The sequence below is a fragment of the Cherax quadricarinatus genome, chromosome 26, assembly GCF_038502225.1.
Source record: "Cherax quadricarinatus isolate ZL_2023a chromosome 26, ASM3850222v1, whole genome shotgun sequence".
Classification (NCBI taxonomy): Eukaryota; Metazoa; Arthropoda; class Malacostraca; order Decapoda; family Parastacidae; genus Cherax; species Cherax quadricarinatus.
Window position 1 is genome coordinate 2274925 of NC_091317.1, and position 12214 is coordinate 2287138.

Genomic DNA, 12214 nt, shown 5'->3' on the forward strand with positions numbered 1-12214 from the left:
TGTCATCTGTGTAGGACCCATCTTGTTTAAGTAGGGGCCCAATACTGGACGTTGTTCTCGACTTTGATTTGGCATAGGAGAAGAAATACTTTGGGTTTCTTTCGATTTCATTTATGGCTTTTAGTTCTTCCTGCGATTCCTGACTCCTATAAGATTCCTTTAGCTTGAGTTCGATGCTTGCTATTTCTCTGACCAGTGTCTCCCTACGCATTTCAGATATATTGACCTCTTTTAGCCGCTCTGTTATTCTTTTCCGTCGCCTGTAAAGGGAGCGCCTGTCTCTTTCTATTTTACATCTACTCCTTTTTCTTAGAGGAATAAGCCTTGTACATACATGTATGTAATAGGTGCAGTAATAAGTATGGATGTTTTGTATGGTGAGTAGGTTTAGTGTTTTAAATATTGGTGGAGTGTGCTGCCTGTAGTGGGAATTTGTTATCATTCTGACTGCAGCCTTTTGTTGGGTAATTAATGGTCTGAGATGGTTAATTGTTGTTGAGCCCCATGCACAAATTCCATAGGTGAGATAGGGGTAAATAAGAGAGTGATATAGGGCCAGGAGGGCTGACTGTGGAACATAGTAGTATAACGCCTTGCCATGCTTGGTCACTTACCATCACACCTATGTAAGAGGGTTGAGGTATATATTATTGTTTAGAGGTATTGTACGCATGTATGCAGTAAGAATGCTTGGGTGTGGTTTGTTGTGATTGAGATACTGTTGCGATGTGACAGGCTTATATGCTCATGTAAAACTGGGAGACTGAGCAACAGGGTAATGTATACTACCGAGAGACAGTGGTGGTTGCCTAATTGAGGGGGAAGAGGGGGAGGGAGGTGTACTAGAATGTTTTGTGTTATAGGAGATAGCATTGAACGTTGCCCTATTAAGTGCTCATCTCTGATTGGAGGTTAATGAGGTAGGATTATATACACACATACGGATTAAGGGGTTATTTTTCAAACTGTTCATACTGTGTACCTTGTGTGTGGTGAGAGGAGGCATATATCAACTTATTGTTTTATGTCATGTTGTTTTATGTAAAAATTTATATATGTTTGGTTTTGTTTCGTTTAAAGTTTATATTAATTTAGGTCACAACCCTGGTACTTTTTTCTGTTAAGTGCTATGTTCTTGATGCAAGTTTTTCATGTATGGTTTACAGTTATATATACAGAGTTTATACATGCAAGTTTTGTAGCATTTTTTGTTACGTATGTTCAGGTGTGGGTAGTAAATCGTTTAGTTATAAGGATAGTGTATTTCTTATATATGGCTTCATGTTTAGTGATTTCAGTCAATCATGTATGATTTACATGTATATTGTATACTGTGTGCTCTAAATAAAACATACAAAATTAGGGGATGAATAGCTACAGAATGTTTAGGTACATAAAATGCTAATATTACAATGTAAATTAAGAGGCCAAAGCATTAGTTTATATAAAAACTTTTGTATATACAGTTTTCATACAAGATATGAATACAAATGTCAGGACTGGCTAGTAGTAATTTTGTTATGTATGTTCAGGGGTAGGTTGTCATCCATTAGTTATAAGGATGTTGTTTTCTTATGAATGCTTTCATGTATTGTGATTACGTCAGTGTGTGATATACATGCATACTGTATATTTTAAATAAAATATAAAAAAAACTAACACAAGAACAGGATTTAAATAATCACCGTATTGTTATAAATAATAATATTATTATTGTTATAATTATTTTTGCATTCATTTATGAGCTAAACTCGTAAGCGATTGGGAGGCATTAGGATTCAATCCGAGGAAGGGGAAGGTAGGTATAGTTCCCTGGATCAAGAGCCCCTCAGCGGCATCAAGGAGTTACACTCGCATAACAATTACTAATAACGATGACTGACCCACGAGGGTTTAGAGACAATAGCTATTAAAAAAAGAATACTCCCAGGAGAATTCACCAATAGGAGGGATAAGATTCAAAAATTGCACCAATGAGAGGACGAGACTAGGCTGCGTTCGAACAGTATTTGCTATTAAAGTAACAAATTTATTCGAATTGCTGGTACAGCTGTTTTATCCTGCTATACCTTACATTTTAACACGCACTTAATGTGTTACAATCTGATTGGTGGTTATAGTCAATTAGTAAAGAAGAATAGTTACAATGCGGAGTAAGTATAGGTATAGTCAGAAGGTGAGGGTTGGGAGGAGTGCAGGGTGGCGCAGTTGACAACAAAGTGTGGAAGATGGCTGAATTTTTTCTTTTAAGTGCTACATTCATCTCGTAAAGAACGCAAAATTCGCATGATGTAGCCGTGTGCTCTCTCACGGGTATTACCTCCATCCAACAAAATGTTCATTGTGTTTGAGACTTTTTTTTGTGTTGTTTTGCTGAAGGAAACCCATTTTTTTAATTCGTTGTTTTAACAAAATGAGAAATATTTTAGTGTAAAATTAATACGTTCACCAGTTACTGAGAGCACCATGTCATATAACTTGCTAATAAAAACGTCATCTTGGTTGCTAGTACAGTAAGCTCGTTCTTTCCCAGTTACAGGTGGAAACAGGACGTTTTTTCTCCATAAGACACCTGTTGTCCCTGTTAACCCATCAGAAAAATAGGTACCTGGGTGTTAGTTGGCTGGTATGGGTCGCATCCTGGGATAAAAGTGACCTAATTTGCCCGTCATGCTCTGCATAAGGGGCTTGATATCTAGTATGTCACTGTCAGCTGGTGCCCCGTGATTCTTTTTGATGTTAACCCTTTGACTGTTTCAGGCCCCTCTCTGAAACTGTCATTCTATGTCGCCAAATATTCAAAAAAAAAAAAAAATTTTTTTTCTTATGAAAATGTTAAGATTATTTTTCTGAGTGTTTTAGTCCAAAAAAAAAAATTTTGCCATCGGTACTTACCGAGATATAGAGCCGTGAAGTTTGCAGAAAATGAGCCGCGTATGGCAACAGCGGCGACTGCCGCTCACCCGGTAAACTTTAGTTTACTTGTATTTGAAGGTTTGTAGTTTTTTTCACTATTTTATTTTTTCACATAACTTATGTGGCCTATGAGACCAAAGTAAGGTGCAATGTATATATATACACTCGTTGTATACAACACAATAAGCACACAAACATAATTATCAATATATTGTTTACAAAACTTGTTTACAAAAACAAACAAACAAACAAACAATTCTTCTTCTTCTTCTTCTTCTTCTTCTTCTTCTTCTTCTTCTTCTTCTTCTTCTTCTTCTTCTCCTTCTCCTTCTTCTTCTTCTTCTTCTTCTCCTTCTCCTTCTTCTTCTTCTTCTTCTTCTCCTTCTCCTTCTTCTTCTTCTCCTTCTTCTTCTCCTTCTTCTTCTCCTTCTTCTTCTTCTCCTTCTTCTTCTCCTTCTTCTTCTCCTTCTTCTTCTTCTCCTTCTTCTTCTCCTTCTTCTTCTCCTCCTTCTTCTTCTCCTTCTTCTCCTCCTTCTTCTCCTTCTTCTCCTCCTTCTTCTCCTCCTTCTTCTCCTCCTTCTTCTCCTTCTTCTTCTCCTTCTTCTTCTCCTTCTTCTTCTCCTTCTTCTCCTTCTTCTTCTCCTTCTTCTTCTCCTTCTTCTTCTCCTTCTTCTCCTCCTCCTTCTTCTCCTCCTTCTTCTCCTCCTTCTTCTCCTCCTTCTTCTCCTCCTTCTTCTCCTCCTTCTTCTCCTCCTTCTTCTCCTCCTTCTTCTCCTCCTTCTTCTCCTCCTTCTTCTCCTCCTTCTTCTCCTCCTTCTTCTCCTCCTTCTTCTCCTCCTTCTTCTCCTCCTCCTTCTCCTCCTCCTTCTCCTCCTTGTCCTCCTTCTCCTCCTTCTCCTCCTCCTCCTCCTCCTTCTCCTCCTCCTCCTTGTGTGCGAGTGTGTGGCTTATAATTGTTTTGAGTCAGAAGTCGGCAGCTGTCAAAGTGACATATTGTCTCATTAGTCACTACCCCTACTGCCTGTCAAAACAATGGGGTCGGATGCTGCTTCCCCTCCTCCATTCTATCTAATTATCTTTCTCCCTCATTCTATATCTTTCAATCTGTCTCTCTTTCTGTCTGCCTATCTCTGTCTCACAGGTACACAAATACAAGTATACATAGTGTAAATTACCTAGGATAACCCAAGAAATCCAGACAAAGTGCTATACTCTGCTTGAAGATGTGAGTAAACGTGATGACACAGTCTTGTGGCTCTCTCTGAGACAGAGAGCTAGATGGACAGACAGGGAGCTTGACAGACAGACAAATAGACAGACAGAAATGTTTGTGTACCAGCAAAAACAAAGGGAGGCGATGGTCATGTAATATTACCCTCCTTTATGCTCATCAAAGTCAGCTCTTATCAGATGTTATCTCCCCTTATCTTGTCACTGTCATGGGGTGGACTTTTTTTTTTCTTGCTTCAAGGGAACAATATTATTGCATCTTCTTCTTCCTCCTCCTCCTCTTCTCCTCCTCCTCCTCCTCCTCCTCCTCCTCCTCCTCCTCCTCCTCTTCCTTCCCTCCTCCTCCTCCTCCTCCTCCTCCTCCTCTTCCTCCCCTCCTCCCCCTCCTCCTCCTCCATTGCTTTTGGTCTCAAACTCCTCCAAATCATGAAATTGATCTTCACTGACACTTCCATCTGTGTTAGAGCATCACTTGGGAAGAGAAGAGTCCCAGATTTGCTGAGGAATCACATATTTCTTACCACTAGACATGCTGAAAAATGACAACTGAAATGGCATTCCCACAATGCACCACTGGCTCCCCGATTTTTTTTATATGGTGCACACTGACCATGGAGACCCATTCTCTCACATGTGGGCCTAGCAGCTTTCTCCTGCTTGATTTGAAGCTGCTAGAATTTATGCGTATAAATACGTCAGAAACATTGGCTCGTAAGACGTATTTATACGTCGGAATGTCCCTCTTCAAGGGGGGCTCCTTGGCGTGGTGAAGAGGCTCTTGGTCTGAGGAATTAGCCCTGTCGGTCTTCTTCCTCAGACCGAACCTAATTACCCCCCATTCTCCCCTCCCCTATCCCATCCTCCCCATCCTCCCCTTTTTCCATTCCTCCTCCTCCTCCTCACCCCTCCCTTTTGCCCTTCCTCTTTTTAGCCTTCGTGATTTCTCCCACAGGCGCGCTAGTTCCTAGGTAGGGGAAAGGACACCGGGGTCCATCCCATTCCGTTGAGGTTTCTTGGCGGTGGCGTAGTTTGCCGTGGAATCTGGATTGCCTAGGGATGTCCCGATCCCTCTCCGGTATCCCGGAGTGGCTTTGGGTGTCTTTTGGGCGACGGGTGTATCTCTGGAAGCCACCTTTCGGATTCCGGGGGTGGTGGCTGAAGGAGGTATGCTTTGTGGCGGATATCCGGCCGCCCTCTCTTTTGTCCACCGAGGTAGCTCGGCAGATGTGAGGTTGCTATCCCAGATTGCTGGTTTACTGGCATGAAGGGTAGGGTATGGCACGGGTTCCATGCTGCATCTGCGCTACTAGCGGTGTCGAGTCCTCTTGGGCGCGGAGGGGGATTTCCGGCCCTTTCATTCCTCCTGGGAACTATTCCTCCCCGCTCCCCCCTTTTTTTATTCTTTTTTTTATTTTTATTTTCTTTTCTTCTTTCTTTTTTTTTCTTAAAAACAAAAAGCAAAGGAGTAACCTAACCATGGCAGCCCTAGTCCATGAAACCACTACCCCCGGGCCCCTTCTTGATACCGCACCCCATTCTGACCCTGCCTTGTGTTTAGACCACTCTTCGGACACTCCTGATGCCCCTGTACCTCTTGCTGGTGCTGTTTCCTCACCCGCTTCAGGTACCGGGGCTTCGACTGACTCCTTCGATTTGTCTGAACTCCGCTCTCCTTTGACTATGCTTCCGGCTTCTCCCTCTACGGTACGGCAATTTTCGAATCGCCCACCCATTTCCTGCCGGACCAACTCCGGTCCTACTCCTAAACGCCAACGTCAATCTCCTGATGATGCTCCGTCGTTACCTTCCCATTCTACTCGGAAACGACCGACACGTCAAGCACTCCCTCTCCACGCTCAGTTTCGGACCACACAATGGACTAAATTCTTTACTTTAAGACCAACTTCTTCTTCTGCCTACCTTTCTGACCATAGTATTGCCAAAGCGCTCCTGCGTCATGTTGGCAGAGATATTTCATTTCACGCTCTCAAGAGCGGTACACGCATCGTCACTGTCCAGAATGCTACCCAAGCTCATGATCTTTCTCTCCTTTCGAATATCGATACTACTCCTATCACTATTGAAAAACATCTTTCTCTCAATTCTTGTAGTGGTACTGTCATTCTGCCCCATACCATAGTCCAACAGAATTTCCAGTCATGTGGCAATGACATTTTTGAACAGCTGGAACTCCAGGATCTCCCAATCCTCAAAGTAGACACTTATGTCCTTCCTGCCCGGGGGCGGAGACGTTACCCTTGCAATGTGGCTCGTTTAACTTTTGACAGCCGAGAACTCCCGTCCTCTGTATATGTCGCGGGACATCGGTTACAAGTTCGAAAGGTGATACCTACACCGCAACAATGTAGAAATTGCTGGCGTTTTGGTCACCCAGCGAAATATTGCAGATCTATGGCCGAATGCCCAGTCTGTGGTGACGACAACCATTCTAATACATCTTGCAGTCAACCTCCATCTTGCCTTAATTGTAATGAAGCTCACCCTTCGTACTCCCGCCGTTGCCAGGTCTACTTAAATGAACGTGAAATCCGTTGCCTCAAAGAGGCAGAAGGTCTCCCTTATGCTATGGCAGTTACTCATCTCCGCCTCCAAGGGAGACTACCCCGTGTTTCTTATTCTCGTGTTTCCAAACGTCCCCCCACTTCTGGGGTCCCATCTTCTGCAGCCTCCTCTGTTGTTACCCCTCCCATAGCCACTACGGCATCTAATCCTTTTGCTGTCCTTGGCTCTGACGTCCCGACTACAACTCAGTCTGTTCTCACATCTTCGCGTCCTTCCTCACAAGCCCCAGTATCGACAAGACCTCGTACGACACCTAATACCAATCGCCCCTCTACTCAGAAGTCCAAAAAATCCACATTGCTCAAATCTTCTTTGCCCCTTCCTTCCCTTCTTCCACCTCCACACGTTACCTTTCCAGTCTCTGTACCTAGTTCTTCCCCTCTCTCTGGCTCTATTACAAGTGTGGAGATTCACCCTCCTCCTCGTACTATGCCTTCCACCCCCGTCCCCTCCCAAGTTTCTCCCTCTTCTGTCACCTCCCAGGTTTCTACCTCTTCTGTCCCCCCCCACACTTCATCTCCAGTCCCTTACACTTTTCCCTCCCCCTCTACTTTGGTACAGTCCATTACTGTCCCAATCTTTACTCACCCTCCTCCTCCTATCTCCAATATGGTTTCCCATACATCTTTGAATTCAGAAACACTTGAAGCCATTTCAGAATATATTGCAGAGACTAAACCTTCAATGGACACTGATTCACTTCCTGTTCCTTCTCTTCCCTCTCCTCCATCTTCACAACCCCATTCTTCGCAACGCTCCGTTCCTTCGCTACTTGAACATCTTCCAATGCCACCACACGTTGACTTTTCTAACCCCTCTAGTCCGTAGGTGCCTTTACCTACAGATTCCTGATATTTTCTTCATCGCCAATCATGGCCTATTTACAGTGGAATATCCGCGGCCTCAGGGGTAATCGGGGTGAGCTTCAGATGTTGCTTTCCAGGTTTTCCCCTGTTGGTGCTTGCTTACAAGAACCAAAATTACACTCGGCTGTTTTCCAACCTATCTCAGGCTATAATTTATTGTATTCTTCGGATCCTTTCTCAGATGGGACCTTTAATGAAAGTGCCCTTCTTCTACGCAATGATATTCCGTACTGTCAACTATTTGTCCATACCTCGCTGCATTACACTGCAGCCCGTATCCACTTGAATAAGTGGTTTACAATATGTTCTTTATATCTCTCTCCTTCTCGAGCATTTTCTATCCCAGACTTTGCCTTTCTTGTTTCATCCTTACCACCACCACTTCTGTTACTTGGTGATTTTAATGCCCACCATTTCCTCTGGGGGGGGTCTCATTGTGACTCACGTGGCATTCAGTTGGAGGCTTTTCTTGCCTCTCACCCCCTCCATGTTTTAAATACGGGTACTCCCACCCATTTTGATCCTCGTACTCATACTCTCTCTTGCATCGATCTATCAGTCTGCTCTTCCTCCACTGCACTAGACTTCACCTGGTCTGTTCTACCAGACTTACATGACAGCGATCATTTTCCGATCATTCTTACTTCTCCTTCCTATTCACCACCTTCCCGTAGCCCTCGCTGGCAATTTGATCGGGCAAATTGGGATCTTTACTCACACCTCACTGCTTTTAGTGAGGTTCCTTCTTCATCCTCCATTGATGAGCTCCTACACATCTTCTCGACATCAGTTTATACCGCAGCTTCTCATTCTATACCCCAAACCTCAGGCAGGCATTCTCAGAAGTGCGTGCCTTGGTGGTCTCCTGCTTGTGCTCGTGCAGTACGTTTGAAACGTGCTGCATGGGGCAGGTACCGGTACAATAGAACCGCTGAGAGACTTGTTGATTTTAAGCAGAAGCGTGCGATCGCTCGCCGTGTCATCCGTGAAGCTAAACGCACTTGTTGGCGAGACTATGTTTCCACCATCACCTCTGCTTCTTCTATGAGTGCAGTCTGGAAAAAAGTGAGGAAATTGAGTGGTAAATACTCTCCTGACCCGGCTCCTGTTCTACGGGTCACTGGTGTTGATATAGCAAACCCTCTCGACGTTGCCATTGAACTTGGCACACATCTGGTCCGTATTTCCCGAGGGCTCCATCTATGCCCCTCGTTTCTTTCCTCAAAGTCTGCCAGAGAGTTAGTACCCTTGGACTTTTCTTCTCTCGGAGAAGAACAGTATAATGTGCCTTTTACACTTCAAGAACTGGAGGCAACGCTCTCAGCTTGCCGATCATCGGCAGCTGGGCCTGATGACATTCATATTCGTATGTTACAACATTTACATCGGTCAGCCCTTGTAGTCCTCTTACACCTCTTCAATCTTATTTGGGCACAAGGAGTTCTTCCCCAGCTGTGGAAATCTGCCATTGTTCTCCCTTTCCGCAAACCGGGTACTACAGGACATGATGCCTCCCACTATCGCCCCATCGCTCTTACAAGTGCAGTTTGCAAAGTGATGGAACGCCTCGTAAATCGACGTTTAATGTGGTATTTAGAGACTCACAACAGTCTCTCCGCTAGTCAATATGGCTTTCGTAAGGGTCGTTCTACCATAGACCCCTTACTACGCTTGGATACGTATGTTCGTAATGCCTTTGCGAATAATCACTCAGTTATTGCCATATTTTTTGACCTTGAGAAGGCATATGACACAACTTGGAGGTATAATATTTTGGCCCAGGCCCATTCCTTAGGCCTCCGAGGCAATCTACCATCCTTCCTTAAGAACTTTTTAACTGACAGACATTTCCGTGTTCGAGTCAATAATGTTCTTTCCCCGGACTTCGTCCAAGCTGAAGGTGTCCCTCAGGGATGTGTTCTAAGCACAACACTTTTTCTCCTTGCTATAAATGATTTGGCCTCTGTTCTTCCACCCAATATTTGGTCATCACTCTATGTTGATGACTTCGCTATTGCTTGTGCAGGCGCTGACTGTCACCTTATTGCAGTTTCTCTCCAGCATGCGGTCGACCGTGTTTCCACTTGGGCCACCACACATGGGTTTAAATTTTCAAGTACCAAAACTCACCAAATTACTTTCACTAGACGCTCTGTTATCTCCGATCATCCTTTGTATCTCTATGGCTCCCGTATCCCCGAACGTGATACAGTCAGGTTTCTAGGCCTTCTCTTTGACCGTCGGTTAACCTGGAAACCTCACATTACCTCTCTGAAGGCAACTTGTCACAGCCGGCTAAACCTTCTTAAAACCCTTGCTCATCTTTCCTGGGGAGCTGATCGTCGAACTCTGCTTCGCCTACATTCAGCCCTCGTTTTATCGAAACTCGATTATGGTGACCAGATTTATTCCGCGGCCTCTCCTGCTACTCTCTCTAGCCTTAACTCTATCCATCACCAAGGCTTACGTTTGTGCCTTGGTGCTTTTCGCTCTTCCCCTGTTGAGAGCCTCTATACAGAAGCAAATGTTCCATCCTTGTCTGATCGCCGTGATGCCCATTGCCTTCGTTACTATGTACGCTCTCACGATCTACACAATCCTTCCATTTATAGAATGGTCACCGATATTAGTAGACATTCTTTATTCGTTCGCCGCCCCTGTTTGCTCCGTCCCTTTTCTCTTCGCCTACATTCACTCTTGTCTTCCCTTCAGTTACCACCTTTATATGTTCATGTAGCATCTCACTTTTCCCTGCCCCCCTGGGAAGTTCCAGCTGTTCGGGTCTGTTCTTTCTCACTCCCTTGCTCGAAAGCTCAACTGCCTACGGTGGCTTCCCGCTCTCTTTTTCTTGATCACTTCCACTCCCATTCTCATGCCACCGCTGTGTACACAGATGGCTCTAAGTCTTCAGACGGCGTCGGATTCGCAGCAGTGTTTCCGGACAGCGTCGTACGAGGGCATTTACTATCTTCAGCTAGCATTTTTACTGCTGAACTGTATGCCATTCTTGCAGCACTTATTCGTATTGCATCTATGCCTGTGTCATCATTTGTAGTAGTCTCAGACTCCCTTAGTGCTCTACAGGCTATACGAAAATTTGATACATCTCATCCCCTAGTTCTCCGTATCCAACTTTGGCTACGCCGTATCTCTACCAAACATAAAGATATTGTTTTTTGTTGGGTCCCTGGTCATGTCGACGTACAGGGCAATGAACAGGCAGACACTGCTGCGCGGTCAGCAGTATATGACCTACCAATTTCCTATCGAGGTGTTCCATTTCTGGACTATTTTGCTGCAATAGCTACCCACCTTCGCACCCGTTGGCAACAACGTTGGTCAACTCTGCTCGGTAACAAACTTCATTCTATTAAACCGAGCATAGGTTACTGGCCGTCTTCTTGTCATCAGTGCCGAAGTTGGGAGACCACTCTCTCCCGCCTTCGCATTGGCCACACTCGTCTTACTCATGGGTATCTCATGGAGAGGCACCCTGTTCCTCTCTGTGAGCAGTGTCAAGTTCCAGTATCGATTAGCCACATTCTGTTAGACTGCCCTCTCTATCAACGAGCACGCAGAATTTACCTCCAACGTCGTCTTCGTTCTACTACTCTCTCTTTACCTTCCCTTCTTGCTGATGGACCCTCCTTTAATCCTGACTCTCTCATTGACTTCTTGACAACGACCGATTTACTCCACAAACTCTGATGATACTTTTCGCACTCCCCTCAGCCCTTTCTGGTTCAGTCTCTTGCTGCCCTTTACCCTTTCACCATCCACTGCCCCGCTGTTATCCGTAACCTGTTGCTCATCCATCTCCCTTTTGCCACCTGATGCCCTCACTTCCTTCCTGCCCTGCAGCGCTGTATAGTCCTTGTGGCTTAGCGCTTCTTTTTGATTATAATAATAATAATACACCTGTTGTCCCATTCATCTAGCAAGCAGGTAGATACCTGGGTGCTAGATTGGTGTGGGTTGCATCCTGGGGGACAAGATTGAAGACCCTAGTGAAATAAGACAGTCCTTGATGATGCACGGACTTTCTTGGGTTATCCTGGGTGGCTAACCCTCTGGGGTTAAAAATTTGAACAAAATCTTACCTTGTCTCTTATACTTTGTACATGTAGAAATATATATTAATAGTAATTTAGTAGGCTTTGTTTTGAGCATGTTGAGTTGAATAAGATTTGCTAGTTCTTAGTAGTGTTAATTAATGTCAGTATGTATTATCATATTTTGTATGTAACTTGTACCACTCGCCCTGCTTAACTTGACTATTATTTCTTAGAATTTCGATTTTTATTATGAATGAGTAAATTTTAAGCATAGCATAGACTTGTATTTAGCCTGAAATATTATACATGTACTTACTACTGGCCTTCCTTGTGGTTTTAGTGCTTAGTTTAGATTGTAATAATAATAATTACTATGGCCCTTGAGTTTATTGTATAACCTGGGTAGTAATGCTGAAATTTAGATTAGTATCTACATAGAAATAGGTCACTGATTTTTTTTGGGGGGTTATCCTAGGTATTTTACACGTGCTAAATTATGTTGTACGTGAATGGTATACAGTACCGACGAGATGAAAATTGGACACGCATGCAACATCTGGGTAT

The 12214-nt window shown here is 44.2% G+C and overlaps 1 protein-coding gene across 4 annotated transcripts in view; it reads left to right on the forward strand.

Moving 5' to 3' along the window:
• Positions 1-1774: 1774 nt before the first annotated feature.
• Haspin (haspin) overlaps positions 1775-12214 on the forward strand; it is a 157231-nt gene continuing 146791 nt past the window's right edge. For 2 of the 4 annotated variants that reach the window (XM_070088740.1, XM_070088743.1), the window contains exon 1: positions 2077-2153. In XM_070088740.1, coding sequence (XP_069944841.1) covers positions 2092-2153 — 62 coding nt within the window. In that variant the 5' untranslated portion in view covers positions 2077-2091. Of the gene's footprint in view, positions 1799-2076; positions 2154-2179; positions 2314-12214 lie in introns of those variants that run through there. The other 2 variants (XM_070088742.1, XM_070088741.1) reach the window with 2 other exon arrangements.